This window comes from Parambassis ranga, chromosome 8 (genome assembly GCF_900634625.1).
Source record: "Parambassis ranga chromosome 8, fParRan2.1, whole genome shotgun sequence".
NCBI classification, from domain to species: domain Eukaryota; kingdom Metazoa; phylum Chordata; class Actinopteri; family Ambassidae; genus Parambassis; species Parambassis ranga.
Window position 1 is genome coordinate 11463164 of NC_041029.1, and position 16834 is coordinate 11479997.

Sequence of the window (16834 nt, forward strand, 5' to 3'; positions counted from 1 at the left end):
GGGCCGAGGGATGGAGCTGAGAAAAAGGTCACAAGAATACATATGAACATGTTTTCTTGCTTTAAGAAATCAACATTTTATGATAAACACACTTCAGTATAACAGTGTAGTTATGAGATTTTGCTCCTCCACAGCTCTCCTGGATTTAATAAGTTCAAACCTGATAATAAACCAAAACACACAGCAGCTATCTCACAGCTGCTCACAGTAAAGTTAGTGCTTCCTCTCAGCTCTCTCTGTCTTACACCCACGGGTCTCGTCCCGCCAGAATGACCAACAGTCACACTTCAAATCAAGCTTATTCAGAGACATGCTCCTAAATTAGGCAAACTGAATGAGTTTATCAACTCTTTCACGTGTACTCGACTATGTAAGGACGATTCAGTGGCCTGGCGGGAGCCCCTGATTGATATACCATGAAGTCACAGTAATTAATGGTGAAGGTTCCCCTGAGACTGAGGAGGGTTGAAGCTGGGTCAAAGGCAGCAATTAGGAAGTACAGCCTGTAGGAGAACTCAAGGCCCCCTGAAGGCCCATCAGTCAGACACAGATAAAAGAGTTGAGTGGAAGGATAATGTTTAACCAAAAGGACACACTGGCAGATGATACATAAACGGTTTCCTCTTTCTGCAGCCAAGCACAGAAGCAGAGGGGAGGCCATCATTTCTGGGTCAGGGCCAGAGAGAGGCTTCTTTTTTTACTTGTACATGTGTAACAGCGGGCGAATATTGTTTTAAAGAAGGATTTTCTGGCTCTGTTGATTTGCACCAACCAAATTCACTATGAAATTTCAAGAATTTGTATTACATCTGTATCTATATTCTCTCCAATATAACGGGAAAAAATGTCTGAATTTTCCTGAGTGAGCCGGTCATAATTTTGGGGAGCAAACATGATGAGTTTTCTAATAGGATAAACCTGAATATTTGATTATGGGGTCATTGAAGAAAACTCTGAGCAGGAGGCTACTAAAGTAATAACAGAAGACAGTCACTGTGTGGTCATGTAGTGCAGATTTACAGCATCCTTCTTTGTTTTTGTGATAAGACCAGAAAGATCCAATGGACAGCTTTCCCTCCACTGCCTGACTCAACGGCCCCTACAGGTGTAGGGACAAGGAAACTGTTAACAGCCAAGAGAGGTCAGGACGCTGGAAGCTTTAGTGCAAGTTCAATCAATAACCAAACTGCTGGAAGTGTTTGCCTTTTAATGATCTACTAAAACAGTCCTCGCTGTGACTCATGTCTCATGTTCATGTTAAGGAACCAGTTTAACCTAGAGTTGTTATTTTAGTGAATAGGTGCACACTCTACCAATCATTTCCTATACAGTAAAATCTAACATTTTAAACCCTGAGTGGTGAACACACACATCCACAGTGATCACTTGTGCTCCTGTTTCTGTCGGGCATCAGGTCCCAGGTGCGGAACAAGACAGAGCTGTTTCTCTATAGGCTTGTCTCGCTGTTGTGCAGGTGTGTGAACTGGCTCACAATCTTCCTGCCTTCATCTCCCAGTGAGAGCCACCTGTGCACACACACCAGCAGCACCACACCTCTGCAGCACAGGAAAGAGAGGCACATAAATCATTCATTATGATCAATTAATAAATAATTACAACACACACTGAGGATGCAAAATGGCTACCAGGTTCTAATGCTCATGATCTTGGTTGATTGGAAAAGGACATGTTTATATGAAAGATAGCACTTAAATGTGCTATTGAACAGAAAGTTATACAGTATTTATATATAACATTAGAGCTAATAATTTGCATTTTTGTTTTATAGCCTGTGAATGAAGAAAAAACTAAAATTACAAAAAAATACTTGCATGCATAAATTCTTTGAGATGAGTAATTCATAATGGAGAAAAAGTCTATAAAAATATTGTGTAACAATCAAACTCACCACGCCTTGTAATGGAATGAGGGTTGCTCATACTGTTCATCTCTTCAAAAATAATAACAGGCTTTTTATGGCTCTTTTATGATGATATCATGTTTGCAATACAAATTTAAACCCAGACAGAGACACACAGCCACTAAAAGTTTGTTGTTTATTTACAACAGCAAACATCAATGATGTCGGTTTTGAATTATCACTCATGTAGGCTATAAAAGAGATGCAGCATTGTAATGGCACCCATGTTGCTGACATGCTGCCACTGATTTGTTTATATCTATTCTTTATTTTTAAATATATTTGGTGACGTTCATATTTTATTCAGACATTCTGACCTAAAAAAATGCACACAATAATAATTATATTTTTAGTGCATTTAAGTCGTGTGTTTAACATTTTATAGCATATGAAAAAAACAAACTTCCTGTTGTAAAACTGTACACATGATGTAAATTATGATCTCATATAAACTTTAATCATAATCAATCAAATCAAATCGATTATGAGGCTAGCCTACTACTTTAATAACATTACCTAACAAGAGCAAATTAACCCCAGCAGATCAATCCCCATTCTTTATTGGATTCTTATCCATCATCATGGTGTAGTAAGATATTTTTAGTCAGGCAGCATTCTGCTCATCCATCTGCACACACAGAAGTCTATAGTGTCCTCGCTCAGCGACACCATACGTTTAGTGGCTGCTGGTGATGAAAGTGATCCAGCACTGCTAAGATTACCAGCAGCAGTAACAATGAGAGCAGCCTGGCCCCAGCTGTACAGTTGCTCCTGGCAGGCAGTGGAAACACAGTCATAGCAAACAATGGCCCTCACTGGTCTGCCGGCCATGACAAAGTCAACAATCCAGTGCCGGGAGACTGAACATGCTCAGCAGATTTCTGTCTGGAAAGTCAATAAGTCAGTCCAGGTCTTTATGCTCATAATAATAACACTGCATCGTTTCAGCTGTGTTATTCCATCACTGTGGAATGATGGTCATGTATTTGGAACTGAATGATAACATGACGTTTTGTGGTCAAAATGAGAATGAGAATGGCTCTGTGGTGCTAAGATGCAGACGAGGGAGCCAGTAAAACTGTCCTCCAGTGCAGGAAATCAATGCAGCACCTCGCAGAGCCAGACACAGGCTGCAGAGACAGGCTGCACTAATCTGATTGTGATTATAGTCAGACTAAATTTGGTTTCTACCATTTGTTTTCAACCATTTCAATTGTCTATAAAATCCATTGAAATATTTGCCCATCTGTGGCTGTTTTTAAATTCATCCACATCATCAGCACTGCGGCTTCACAACAGCACCCCAGCCAATTTGTAATCTGTGGCACGACCATGTCACACACTGTTAGTCTTCCAGAAAGCCACATGGACCCACAGAGCCCGAGGCCAAACTGGCGCCATCCACTTCCTGGGCACAGGCAGCGGCGAGCACGCCGGGCTCTATTTATAACCTCTTATTACCCAAATGAGGCTGAAAAGATAAGACTCCAGCGAGAAAAGGCCACATGTTACGATGTTTTATCTATAGGCAAAGTGACTGCTATGCTTTACAAGAGCCAAACTCCGTGATATGGACCCTCCGCTCAAAGGCAGCCTCTGCAGGAAATAGTACAATAAAATCATCAGACATTAAACGCCTCTCTGCCAGCTTGAAAATGTGCGCGGTCCCTTTAAGAGATACAAAACATTAATCTACTTCCTGGATGCTCCTGCACGAACAGCTTCTAGTAGACTCAACTAGATTAAGAAAATGTTATGCTAAGTAGATATTTATAAGTATTGCTCAGTCTATTGTTAAGACACAGTGTCGTGGAGGTGTTTTTCAAATTTCGCCCGACGTATTACAGTTATGGCAGGAAGAAAAAGAAAGATGTTAGCATTGACCATAGCAACAGCTACTGAACATACAGGGTCATTAGATGGGCGCAGTAACCGGGCGGAACTGAAACTAGAAGCGACAAAAGAGAGGAAGTGTGAAAATGCTCAAAGTGGTGAGGTCGAACGAAGCCATTATTTTCCCAAGAGTAACCAGCAGCACAGGCTGGGAGAGGATTTCTTTAACCAGCCGTGCATCCGTTTGGCAAAGGCATTCCTGGGCAAGGTAATGCTGCCACCTTCAATTTACATCCATTTATAATTAGCTTGAATAATTCATGAGAGAGAGAGAGAGATGGGGTTACTGAATACATATTTAGAATTTTTTTCTATCATAACGTCATCCTAACCTACATCATCACTCTATAACTAATACATTAAATTCAGAAATTGTAAGCTAATAGTTCTCCATCCTCACAAATGAATGTATTAATGGGTCACAGTACACAGTGTGATTGTTCCTGCAGGTGCTGGTGCACAGGTGTGAAGATGGTGCTGAGCTGAGAGGGAGAATAGTGGAAACTGAAGCCTACCTTGGAGGGGAGGACAAGGCCTCACACTCAGCGGGAGGCAAACGTACTGAGAGAAACACAGCCATGTTTATGAAGCCTGGTACAATCTATGTGTATCCAATCTATGGCATCTACCTCTGTATGAACGTGTCCAGTGAAGGTAAAAAAGAAATGTCTCATTCATTTTTGTTATGCCAGTGATGCACGCAAACTAGTTACAAAACCTGTTGTCATTATTACGACATTAAACCTATACAGCAGTTTGTGTTTCCCGGTAAAGGGCAAAGGAAGGAGACTGAGTGGAGCCTTGCTGACTGATGCATATCTGTGCTGTTTTGCTCAGGGGAGGGTGCTGCTGTGCTGCTGCGATCACTTGAGCCCCTGCAGGGTCAGTCTGTCATGAGGCAGCTGAGAGGAGCCAGACGCAAAGAGGGAGCTCGTCAACTGAAGGACAAAGAGCTCTGCAACGGCCCATCAAAGCTGTGCCAGGCTCTAAATATACCCCGCTGTTTTGACCGGCGAGACTTAGCCTCAGACCCAGAAGTGTGGCTGGAGAGGGACCCTGACACAAGTCCACCAAAGGCCCAGGATATCGTATCAGCGCCACGCATCGGAATCGAGTCTCATGGAGAGTGGGCCAAAAAGCCATGGCGCTTTTACCTTCGCGGGCACCCGTGTGTTAGTGTTGTGAATAAAGAGGCAGAGAGACAGTCTCAGTCTCAGTCTGGAAATGTAATGAACGATTTAGGTCCCTCAGATGTGCAGTCATGACAACACAATGTCAAAATGACTTCCCTGAAACTACTCTTCCATCTGTTCCCTTTGTGGAGCCCATGATGAAGAATAACAACTTGTTTTGATGGGATCCACAACATATGAAATCATATTATATTTTTATAATGTATACATACGTTGTAAGCTGCTGCCTATTTTAAAACACTATATTTATGGTACTGATGAAGTTGTACTGGAAAGATCTACACCAACTCTGTGCCTGTTAAAAATCTGTTCTGAATTGCATCTTTACACACTTGAGCCTTTTTAGTTTCATTTTGTCTGTGTTTTTAATAAACATTCAAAAGTTCTCCTCAGTGATTTCACAGATGTTTGGAACGCTCAGTTTCCCTCAGAGTAAAAACAGGCGGTCTGATGTTTAGACTCTTCCCTTTCTTGCCATCTTTTTCTCCCCACCTGTGGGATTCCTAAGGAGAGGTAGCTGGAGGTCTGGAAGGAACATTACTCAGTGTGCCCCTCTGAGGCCGGCATGGATGATCTAACACATCTGGGACAGGGGAAGTGAATGAAGCCAACCCCGTTCCACTATTCACAGTGAACTGTTAAGGCAGGCGTGTCTGGTATATACAAAATAATTTAATATTGTAAACAAACATTTGGCTCTTAAAGGAAACACTGTAAATCTTCACACGTTAATGAAATCATGTCAGTTTGTTTTCAATCTACGAGCCCTTAGCTGTGAGCACAGCAGGCCGTTACCTGCTTTCAAACTGCCACATTTTCCAGTATCTCTGTGCTGATGGCGTCTCTGCGCCACTACTCCATGGGTGACTGAAAGATTGAAATAATGGGGTCTTCATGGTTGGTCACCACGAGGACACTGCGGAACTTGTCAAAGAGAGTCTTGAGCTGTGAGCGCCTCATGTTCTCATTGTACATAATCTCTTCCAGGTGGTGATGTCCCCGAAAATAGTGGAGAAGCCTAGGAGAAGTGTACAGAAAAAAAAAAGAGTTTTGAGATAGTTTCACTCCATCATTAGCAGCGCTCATCCATCATGAGACAAGACGTTAGCAGTTCTGGTGACATACTTTCAATACTGTGCAGCTGGCAAATTATCTCAACTCGCAACTCAAATTTCCCAATGATCTGTGAATGCAATTAAAGTAAATTTCCAAACCATTGCACAACTATCTTTCAATACCAGAGAGACAAAACATTAAAGGTGATTAATATCATCATGAGCTCTTTGTGTAGATGCTCAATAATAAAAAAAAAAGATTCCATCTGTTAAGAGGATTCAATGGCAGCAGGGATGGTGTCCAAGTTATCATTACACATTACAATTTGTTTCTAATTGTACTATGTCAACGGGAGGAAACAGACAGTGATAAATGCACAAATTACTTATTATTACTAATCCGTGTGATGCAGGAAGGAAGATTTGTTGCTGTGTATGCAGAAATGTGTTCCAGTGACTACACTGATGTTGATGTTTGGCTTTCTCTACACTCGCTCTCTGCCAAGCTTTTTTAAGATTTATAGGTGGGAACAATAGCCAGAGTTTCTGCTCCCTTAATCTATCACTTCCAACACCCACAGTCTCTGCTCGTCACTCAGAGTCTGAGTGAGTCTTAGTTCACCTAGCATCATCTTCCTAGTGATTCTGCTGACTTAAATACACTAAATGTGTTTATTACCTGGCAAACATCCGTAGGTCCTCTGGGTTTTGTGCAGCAGGAATGTTCAGAATAACCTGCCTCTCATGCTCTGACAAGCTGGCAAGCAACGTCTCTGTCATCCTCTTGTTTAGCGGAGAGTCTCCGCCAGGTAGCAGCTCTGCACTCGAGTTGTCCATACTGGGACTGGTTAGAGTCATGTCATCACTGCTGGCTGCACACAAGAAGACAGATGCTCATAGATTATGCATTTACCCATTGCACCTGTAAGAGCAAAAGGCCAGGGAACGAGACATACTCGGTGAACCGAAACTGAGAGCGCTAGGGGTGCTGAGGCTGCGGCCTCCTACTCGCGCAGCCAGTAGAGGCTCTTCATCCCTTATTCCAGGCTCATCCTCACTGGGTGGGACCAGCAGGCAAACATAAGTGTGCAGCTGGATCAGCAGGCGGCGCTGGAGCATCCACACCACCATCTGGATCAGCTGGACCTGGGCGAGGAGCAAGAGCAGCAAATTGCAGTACAGCTGGGTCTGGGATAAACTCTGACCATACTCGTGTAACCAGGTCAAATATGTTTTATGTCAGCAAGGGGGCCATACATGCTTAAAATAGAGTGGCAAGAAAGCTGTGGCTATGATCTTGTTCTCATGAAAAATGGAGGACACACACGCTGGAGTTGATTTCCCTTTGCCATTCATAATTCATTCAAAAGCTCTGCCAAAACAAGATGGGAGGTGAACAGCAGATGGTTCAGCTCTTATATTACAGGGTCTTCATTCACAGTAATATTCCTATAAATGCCCAGGGTATATCAGCAAACATTTGCTGTTATTTATAATGCATTACAAAGGAGGCCAAGTTGATCTAAATAAGGTCATTTGAGTGGATTTGTTTTTTGTAGGGAAACCAAAAATCTGATCACTTTATCAACAAGCAATAGCAAATATGTTGTAATATTATTTATTGAACAGTATTTCAAGTGTTACAATAACCTCACCTCCTGTGCGGGGGCTTCCAGGGGGTTTCTGAACTCTGCTAGTGACACAGGCAGGGAGAACTTGGATAACATGGTGGGTAGATCCTGACCAGGAAACTGCTGCACAAACTGCTCAGCCAATGGGGAGTATCTGTTCAAGGAGGGATGGAGGGATGGCTTTTAAAATACAGATCATATCCATTAGGACTTTTTGAAGTTCATTTTATTATAGGTGAGACAGAAATTAATGACCATGACCCAATTCTGAGATTTAACAAAATCACCATTTACCATTAATAGGGATGCACTTTCACTTTTAGACATCTCTGTATGAGGCAGTAATATAATGGTTCATTTAGATGGGATACTCACAGGCAGATGTTGGCATGAGGAGACAGCATGTAGACATTATTCTCACACAGCGGGTAGATGATGATGGCCTTCCCCCAGTACACCAAATGAGCAGCAATCTGAAAGATCTGCGAGGAAGATGTTGTATTACACAGTGTCCACTAGATGGCAGTAAGACTTCAACAATTCTATAACATCTCTGGCTATAAACCTTTTCAGTGGACCACAGATACAGTATGATATGACTCAAATGATTGTACTTATGACATATTTTTGTATTCCATTACTATTTTAAACAGGTTTCAAATGCAATACAATCCCATTTTAACATCAGTGAATTAGCTAAAAAAAAAAAAAAAAAAAAAATAGACAAATGCCCAATCCCACTGATGTAGGCTGTGTGAAGTTAGTGTGAATGTTAGTGCACCTGAAGCAGGGCCAGGTCGGCATCCTGAGCGAGCTGCTGCAGGTTCTTAACAGCTGAGCAGGTCTTTATCAGTCGCACCATTGCAGGCGAGCAGTCCAAAGGAAGTTGGCTGAGCAGGGCCTTCTCACTTTCTAGCAGCAGCAGAGCATGATAAGGCCTGCAGGGTCGAGCATAATATACAGCCTCTGAATCAATGGTAGCTTCTTATTAGGGATCAAGCCTGTCTCCCAAAAAGCTAACGTGACCATATCTTTGCATATTGTGTTCAGCCTAAGAGGGCAGACATAAAAATACATAGGGATGTTCATCAAAAATGGTGACAATAGGTGGCAAAAGTGTTTAACCTAACAAAATACACAGCTGCTGACATGATCTAATGGGAGATTACCACAGTTAATTTCAAGGGTCAATAAGGGGATTTTATGCTGTGCCATTTATTGGTCTAGTCAGTGAGTGTGTGTGTGATATGTGTTTATCACTTTTAGGCTTTTTTTTTTTTTTTTTCAACTCAACCAGATGGTGTACTTTCACCTTCCTCATTTACAGACTGCTAATAAGGTTTATAAATTATCATTAAAGATAATATTAGCAGGACTCTTGACAAACACCTAAAAAATCATGAGGGGAAATGAAGAAAAAAAGGTATTTAATCCTGAAAAATGTGACATTTGTCTAAAAGATATCTAACAGTAAATGCGGTCATTCATATTTGATATGTCAATAACATTTCAAATACGGCACATGAGAAGGCCTTATCTAAAACAACACCTGTAACAACTTCCTATATGTGTTTATGCTCTGAGAGGGGGGGCAGTAGGGTGGAGTGTCTGTGGCTGGTAGTGATAGGCCATTTTTAGTATCAAAGTTCAAACTGCTGATTGGGGGTGTTGGCAGCACTGCCAATTTCAGTTTTAGTTCATAGACAACAGGGCAAAAAGTCATGTGAGGTACTGTAATAATGTATACAGATTCAGCTGTACCTTATGGCCTTCAGGCTGCGCTCTAATGCCTCTGGGGGGATATAGTTGCCTCCAATCCTGTGGATCTTGTGTGGTAAACAAAAGCTGACCTCCAGCCAGTTGTTGATATGTAGTCGCACCACACCAGTTGTACAAAGGCTGAAACGACATCAGTATCAGAATCCACTGCAGAAAATTAGAATTACACAGCACATAGTGTGTAAAGGTGTTAGTGTTTAATCACACACCTGTCATAAGCCTCCTTCAGATCCCTGGCTAGCTTACATTTTGGAAGAATTTGTCTAAACGGAGACTGCGGGCTTCCGTCTGTCAACATCAAGAGAAACAGTTAAATTTATGTCTTACTATATAATCACCTGCTAATCACAAGCTGTGCTGTTTTATAATGAATACACCAAAACATGACAGTGCAATCTCACTCTCAGTCATGGTGGTGATCTCGTCCTGGACGGCCAGCATCAGTTTGGCCTCTCGAGTCAGGTACTGGCAGCGGCGCTCCTCGTGCTGCAGGGCTATAGCGATGCGGCGTGACAGGTTGTGCATGCAGCTGATGACAGATGGGTCAGCATTAGCCTGTAAAGGCCAACAATGAGGCGCAGTAAACAAAGTCCGTGTGGACAAACAGCAAAAGGACACATTTAGAACTTTACATATTGTAACATATAAACAAACTCAACTTCAATTAATAGCTGAATGACCTCAATGTTAAAAGATTTTTGAACACCACACTTTGAAATTATTAAATGACATCAAACAATTCTGGATAGATTCCATATAACCAGAAAATGAGACTTTTATATAATCAAGTAAATAACATATAATATATTCAGAATAACTATGAATGATTTGAATCACTTTGCCCCGTGTCTGTTCAGCACTGTACTGTATCACAGTAAGATAACTGTATGTAAATAAATATAGACAAATATTGTGTTTGTATGAGTTTACATAATGACCAGAAGTACAACTATCACATTTGACAGGCAGATATCAAAGCCTAAATATGACTGTGCACTTTTAGTCTCCCCCCCCTCAGTTATACTGGGACCTGCTGAGTGCGATGACTCAGCATGGGCTGGAACAGGGCTCTGCCTTGTTGAGTAGCATGATTAAGCAAAATAAAGTAGCCCCTCCTCCCCCTGAGCTCCTATGCTTTCACAGATAGCGTATGCTGGAATATTATCGCTCACATACACTCCCCCCATTCACATAGATTAACTGAAAACTAAAATATATTTGTGTCCCACCCACAGCCAGCTAAATATAATAATTTCAACAAATAAAATTATAATAATATGGACAATTAGAACAAAGATTATCATACCCTTAATGCAAACACCACATTAAACAGGATCATTGTAGGCATTTCTCTTTTTGGTGAAGGATCCGTTTTAGACACCTGCACAGACAGAAGAGACATTTTTAACAAGAGTAAACAAATAAACACAACAAACCACAATCTGTCAGCACAAACTCAAAACAGACCATTCTGGACAAAGAATATATAGACAGCATGATCAGCCTGTGCACATTAAATAGGATCAGTTTATTGCTTTTTTTTAAATAAAATATATAAAATAATAAATAATAAAAAAATACAGAAATCTATACTGATTTTTCTATTCACCCAACACCATAGCTACAAGTTGAATGAATCTCATGTATGAGAGAGGCTCTCAGAAGATGTTTTAGAATTCTGTTTGTTTAATAGTTGTACGATAAAATGTGGTTTATAAAAAAAACATTTGCAGATGTTGCATTTTTTTTTATTCCTTTTACTCCTTATTCTTATCACTTTGGTGCTGGTAAATCTCATTCTTCTTTATTTCTCTCTAACAACGTATTTCATAATAGCAAAAAAGAAGTATTTCATAAAAACAATATTTAGAGGTCAAATACTTAAGATATTCAATTTACAATATATAATATATATAATACATTGACAAGAAAAGCTACTGCCTATGAGAGAATGTTTACAAGAATGAAACTATTGTGTTGCATTAGAGTATAATGAGGAGTAACAGATGTTTTCAGACATAGTCATTGTCTCCGCCCCCGTGAAACACAATGTAAAGATGTGACAGTAGGGGGCACCACAAGAGTAAGGACTAGAAGTTCGAACGGAAGCAAGAGGGTAACCCATGTCAATATTACAATGGTTACATAAACAAAGTCCAGTACTATCTAATACCGGACAATATATTGTGAAGATACTCTTGCAAATAATCACCAGAGGAGGACTAAAGAACAATATGCTGTTAAAAAAACAAGAGCTGTTTAAGCATAAGAACACAGATTCTTTCCTTCATTTGTTCTTACCTGAATGATGGGAGGGTGCTGAAGGAGTGTAGGGTGACCTACAAATCGAACGTTGTCTATCTTCAGCTCAAACTTCTTCCCACACATATCCGATTTGGTTGCTAGGATGGTGGCGAGGATGATGTCCGAGAACCTCAAAGGAGAAAGAGCAGACCAAGTAAAAAAAAAGTGTGTGGGGAACAGAGGTTCAGAAACAGCTGAGGCAAGGCTCAATTAGCTCAGGTTGCTTTTACATTCCTGTCTAAAAGGGGTTGCATTAATCAGATTCATCTGCGTGTAAGGTGAAAAAAAAAGAGCGTGTGTGGCTATTAGAGAGGAGAGGAGAGGAAGAGACCTCCTTGCAGTGAAAAAGTGAAATTGCTTCATGAATGAAGAACGTGACAGACATGCTGGTTTGCCTGAAGTAACTCATGCTGTGATCAAAGGGATACAAATTAAGGTGTTAACTTTTAATGGTATGGAATTACTCCACCACCACAAAAGAACGTGATGCGGTTGTTTTGTTGTAGTTTGTATTTGATTTAAAGGTTTTTTTTTCTGTATTGCTACATGCTAGATGCAAAACGATCAATGCGAATTAAAACTTTAACAGTTTTTCTTTAATTCTTGATTCATCCTGTATCAATCATTTACAAGGATCTTACTGAGATTAGGGTTGGAGATCCATAAAGGACACAAAAACAGGAAAGAGGGGGATAAAAAAAAGACAGGGGTGATCTAAGCAAAAGGAAAGGTGGTTTAGAATGATTTGGTCTTACCCTGCTACCAACTGTTCGTCAGTTAGTGGAGTTTGTTCTCTGAAATGGGAATTGGGCCACAAAAAAAGAAGAAGAAAAGCAAACAAAAGGGAAAATGCAACACACAGTTGGGCTAAATGCATAAAATGGACATCAAAACAAGCCGAACAAACATGTGACACTGTGAAGTGAAAATGTTGGGCCTGCATGTTGATCTAGGTAAATTACATGTTAATCATAAAGTCCTCAGAGATTATAAACACAGAGACTATGTACACAGAGACTGTTTTAATGGCTGCTGCCTCTGGTGGGTCACCTGTTTTATACTGTGCATTAGTATTACAAAGCTGTTTAGAGCTGTAAATCAAAGGATAACAACTGTTAGGAGTGAGTAGGCTACAGCGAGCTAAGACCTAAATCACAAATGAGATATTCTGGTAATTGATTATTTTGATTATTGGTTTGTTTGAATTCATATAGTTGTCAAATTCAAATATTCAGTATTCACACTTTCCTTTTTGGTTTGGTAAATTGGTCTGAGACAGTCTTACATTTCATGCTAGTTTCCCTGCACACTACTTTTGTATACAGTACCTTTAATGCACCAGCATTGTGTACTTTAATGATGCTTAATCAACACATAGTGGCCTGAGCATTATTTAACATACTTCCTTATCACGTGTCATACCTTTTACTATTAAATTGAACAATTATGTTTCTTCCATCATTTTTTGACTTATGTTAAAACCAGATTGTCAGTTTGACAAAGAATAAACCTGTTTATAAAAAGCATGCAGAAACAGCCAGCAGCCTGCATTCTCACTAGCACAGCAAACAAAATACAAAGTAGTCTACAGTGGCAGTACAGAGGCTTGTTTATTTTTGACCCATTTAGGTAAGAAGCATATTCAAACAGCAGTAGTGGCTATGAGAATTCAGGAGAGGTGAGAGTTTTTGTCTCCATACATGGACTAGAATAGGCATGGCTCAGTCCTGCTGTATTCAAACAAAAACAATGTATCTTTTGGTAGAAAGAGAGACCAAAATTAAGGGATAGGAAAAACACAATGAGCTTAAAATAATAAAAAGCTCATTTGGATCTCAGAATGGGCTATGATGATACTTATAGTCAATTAATACATTCATGAACAGTATATATGGATGGAAAAATACCTTGAATCACCATCCTGATCCTCAAGACCATCCCCGGCTGTGTTTAGTGCGTATGGACTCCGCTGTTTTTCTTGTGGAGAGATATCGGTATGAGTTATTATAACCTTTAACAAAGGGACATGTGATGACAGAGATAGATGCATAGTTTTTGTTGTTTTTCAGTGTTTGATAAGTTATGTTTTTATAATTTGATACCTTCTGTCATAAATCAGCAGTTACAACCTGTCTTGTTTTGCAATTACTCACATCATTATTCACAAGAAATAACAATAAGGAAACATACTTTGTAGTAAACACATCAGAGTTTCACAAAAATGTCAAACATCCCTTTATAGCTTTAAATAATCACAGCTACAGATGCAAAAATGGTTTTCAGAAAGAGGAAGTGGACCAGCTGACATTACAGAAACATTTGTCTTAAATATAACCATTTAGTTCAAAGACTATAAAAAGACTCTTGCGTTGGACTCGGATCATATTGTGAGATACAGGGTAAATGTGTAATTATGTGAGGCAGGGCTGTCTGTGATCACAGTATCTGAGATTGTGCCTTCGGTGCTAATGCTACGCCTACCTGCAAGTGCTGACGGACATTCAGCGACTCTTTGGAAAGGATATCGGAAAAGTAATTTGTTCCCCCGGCTGCCAGAGCTAACCAGTATGACGCTAATGGGGCTAGTTTTGTCGCCACTTTTGTATACGCTTTTTTGTGGCTGACTGTACATTGATTTTCGGTCATCTTGTGACCCCGCTGGTGGGTTCAGCATCATGTTAGCATCCTAGCTAACAGTACGCTAGCTGCGACACAATAAAGTGTGCCTGCGACACACAGCTAAGGCTACCTGGCTTCACCGGAAGCTTGTAACGTTAATGTTTGCCATACACAAACACCGGCTGCAGACAAACGATAATGTAAGGAGATCAAACTTTGAGGCTTTGAAGTCCCACCAAACAATATATCCATCCACTGCGCTGTAAAGATTGTTTTGTGTCACATTAAAAAGTGTTCGACTCGAACAATAAAGACCGTTGTTGGTTCCCCCCCGCTCCCTGTCATGAGCATGATAACATACGTGTTTAATGACAGGTTACAGACATTCAGTGGCACACATAATTTAAAACTTTATGTCATATACTATAGCTTTAATATATTATGACTGTATTTATACAATGTGGCGCTGTAAACGAACACAGATGGCAGCACATGAAATGAGTAAAATCAGGTGTACCTCAGTTAGCTTCACTAATTAAATTATGTTTATGCACCCGTTATAGCAATTTTACTTGCCTAAGATGCAGTGAAAACAATAACGCTGTGACATTTATTCTCTCTGTCTTTCTCTCTCTCATTTTTCCTAAGTTTCTTTGGCGAAATTTCCATTTCTCTGTGACCCCCTCAGCCAGCACATGGATCATAGACCCATGTGTTTGCCCATGCAAGGTGTGAGTCTGACTTGTTTTTAGTTAGATCCTACTCAGAGCTTGTATGGAACCTACGAACAACCGCTCTTAATGTTCTTTAGAGCCACCGTGACTGTTTGGCTTTGTTGTTATCTCGTCCAAGCTGTGCATATCGTTTGGACATGTTCCACAGGACACATATCTCGGAGCATGCAGGGGGTGTGCCCGTGTCCAGTTTGATATAAAAATAACCCCACAGATGGGGGTGATCGCGCATTTATTTTCAACTAACCTGACAACAGGAAGGATGAGTCTGAACGCTAAGGACAAGGACGCGATCAAGGCCATATGGAGCAAAATCTCTTCCAAGGCGGAGGACATCGGTTCTGATGCTCTATCCAGGTACAAGTCAGACAAAATACTACTTTTTTTGCTTTTTACTTTTTGTGTTTTTCTGAACTTCTTCTATTTCTCCTCAGGATGCTCCTTGTGTACCCTCAGACCAAGACTTACTTCTCCCACTGGAAGGATCTGAGCCCCGGCTCTGCACCAGTGAAGAAGCACGGAAAGACCGTGATGGGTGGTGTTGGTGAGGCTGTGAGCAAAATCGACGATCTGAAGGCAGGTCTGCTGAACCTGAGCGAGCTGCACGCCTTCACTCTGCGAGTGGACCCGGCCAACTTCAAGGTAATATGACTGACACATGGCAGTAGGGCGTATAATCCCCCAAACATTATAATTTTGTATTTTTTTGTACAAATCTAATCCAAATCCTCCTCTCGTGTAAATATTCTGATCATTGTTGGTACATTTAAACTGGCTCCACTTACCGCTCGGCTTTCTCACACGCCTGCAGTGGCGTCCACTGTCCACGGTGCTGAAAGCTGCGGTCCGCATCATGTCTTTCTTTCTCATCCTGGTTGCGCTTATAGATGTTTTCCATGTAAGATGTGTAATCACCACTAACATCATGGTCATATTTTTCCCTCAGATTCTCTCCCACAACATCCTCGTCGTCCTGGCCGTCATGTTCCCCAACGACTTCACCCCTGAGGCTCACTTGGCTTTGGACAAGTTCCTGGCCGCCCTGGCTCGTGCCCTGTCTGAGAAGTACAGATAAACTGGAGCAGACGGCGCGAGGCAGCGCGGGCTGAGATTCTCTGTCTGTCTAAATAAAAGAGTTTACTGCAACGAAACTGTGCTGTCTCTTTGTGTGTGTTAATCACTATAACTTTAACATCAGCAAAACGTCTTAGAAAAGAACTCAGATTTATCTTTAGGGCTTTTGAGCGCTTATATTTGGTCTCAAATGCAATAGATTTCACTCATGACTGTTATTATTGACAGATTTAGTCAATATATTTTATTGAAAGTGGAAATATTGTTAAATACGGTAAAAAGAATTTATCTGTCATGGTCTGGCCTGTGTCTCCACCTTCCCAAGGCCTATATTGTTTCTCATTGGTCCTCTGTCTGGATGTGGCACTACAATACAGTCTCACACCTGTAGCTCATCCAACAACCAGGTTCTGCAGGGAACACGGGTTCTACGCTGCTCTGGTCAGATCAATCACTCTGCTGATGCAGTATAGTGATCCAGACCAAAGTAGAAATATAATATATATTGATTTCCATGATTTTTCTCGTCTAAAGCTTCATTTCATTCATCATAGTCGAGCAACAGCCTCATCTGTCAGTCCATCATCCCTCTGTCCATCTATGGTCCCGCACATCTGTGAAATTCGTCCTG

General features: G+C 40.8%; 3 protein-coding genes across 5 annotated transcripts; 2 read left to right on the top strand and 1 right to left on the bottom strand.

Annotated features, from left to right (window-relative positions):
* Positions 1 to 1537: 1537 nt before the first annotated feature.
* nprl3 (NPR3-like, GATOR1 complex subunit) lies at positions 1538 to 14914 on the bottom strand. Of its 3 annotated transcripts, XR_003671066.1 has the most exons (15): positions 14258 to 14914; positions 13684 to 13753; positions 12532 to 12570; positions 11774 to 11906; positions 10779 to 10853; positions 9874 to 10027; positions 9682 to 9760; positions 9455 to 9592; positions 8475 to 8631; positions 8069 to 8175; positions 7718 to 7847; positions 7019 to 7208; positions 6742 to 6934; positions 5803 to 6025; positions 1538 to 1556 (listed from the first exon to the last, which is right to left on the bottom strand). XR_003671066.1 is itself a non-coding variant. In XM_028411391.1 (14 exons), exons 1-14 carry the CDS (start codon positions 14451 to 14453, stop codon positions 5860 to 5862), a joined length of 1827 nt encoding a protein of 608 aa, XP_028267192.1. In that variant the 5' UTR covers positions 14454 to 14914; the 3' UTR covers positions 5660 to 5859. The 3 variants fall into 3 exon arrangements, 2 of the variants coding, with proteins under 2 accessions (XP_028267192.1, XP_028267193.1); XM_028411391.1 differs by lacking the exon at positions 1538 to 1556 and having other exon boundaries at positions 5660 to 6025; XM_028411392.1 differs by lacking the exons at positions 1538 to 1556; positions 12532 to 12570 and having other exon boundaries at positions 5660 to 6025.
* On the top strand, positions 3617 to 5393 carry mpg (N-methylpurine DNA glycosylase). The gene is made up of 3 exons (XM_028411393.1): positions 3617 to 4022; positions 4264 to 4468; positions 4652 to 5393. The coding sequence occupies exons 1-3, from the start codon at positions 3771 to 3773 to the stop codon at positions 5077 to 5079; spliced, it is 885 nt and encodes a 294-aa protein (XP_028267194.1). The 5' UTR covers positions 3617 to 3770; the 3' UTR covers positions 5080 to 5393.
* Positions 14915 to 15340: 426 nt separating the features above from the next.
* Positions 15341 to 16280, top strand: LOC114439453 (hemoglobin embryonic subunit alpha). The gene is made up of 3 exons (XM_028411394.1): positions 15341 to 15486; positions 15564 to 15771; positions 16076 to 16280. The coding sequence occupies exons 1-3, from the start codon at positions 15344 to 15346 to the stop codon at positions 16202 to 16204; spliced, it is 480 nt and encodes a 159-aa protein (XP_028267195.1). The 5' UTR covers positions 15341 to 15343; the 3' UTR covers positions 16205 to 16280.
* Positions 16281 to 16834: the final 554 nt, after the last annotated feature.

Bases quoted from the DNA above. Each gene is read 5' to 3' on its own strand.
- nprl3 (XM_028411391.1), bottom strand. From the start codon at position 14,453: ATGATGCTGAACCCACCAGCGGGGTCACAAGATGACCGAAAATCAATG. The intron at 12,571-13,683 runs GTATTTTTCCAT...TTCCCATTTCAG, and splicing joins GATCAGGATGGTGATTCAAG to AGAACAAACTCCACTAACTG. The intron at 9,761-9,873 runs GTGAGATTGCAC...TGATGTTGACAG, and splicing joins GATCACCACCATGACTGAGA to ACGGAAGCCCGCAGTCTCCG.
- LOC114439453 (XM_028411394.1), top strand. From the start codon at position 15,344: ATGGGGGTGATCGCGCATTTATTTTCAACTAACCTGACAACAGGAAGG. The intron at 15,487-15,563 runs GTACAAGTCAGA...ATTTCTCCTCAG, and splicing joins GGTTCTGATGCTCTATCCAG to GATGCTCCTTGTGTACCCTC. The intron at 15,772-16,075 runs GTAATATGACTG...TTTTTCCCTCAG, and splicing joins TGGACCCGGCCAACTTCAAG to ATTCTCTCCCACAACATCCT.
- mpg (XM_028411393.1), top strand. From the start codon at position 3,771: ATGGCAGGAAGAAAAAGAAAGATGTTAGCATTGACCATAGCAACAGCT. The intron at 4,023-4,263 runs GTAATGCTGCCA...TTGTTCCTGCAG, and splicing joins CAAAGGCATTCCTGGGCAAG to GTGCTGGTGCACAGGTGTGA. The intron at 4,469-4,651 runs GTAAAAAAGAAA...TGTTTTGCTCAG, and splicing joins TATGAACGTGTCCAGTGAAG to GGGAGGGTGCTGCTGTGCTG.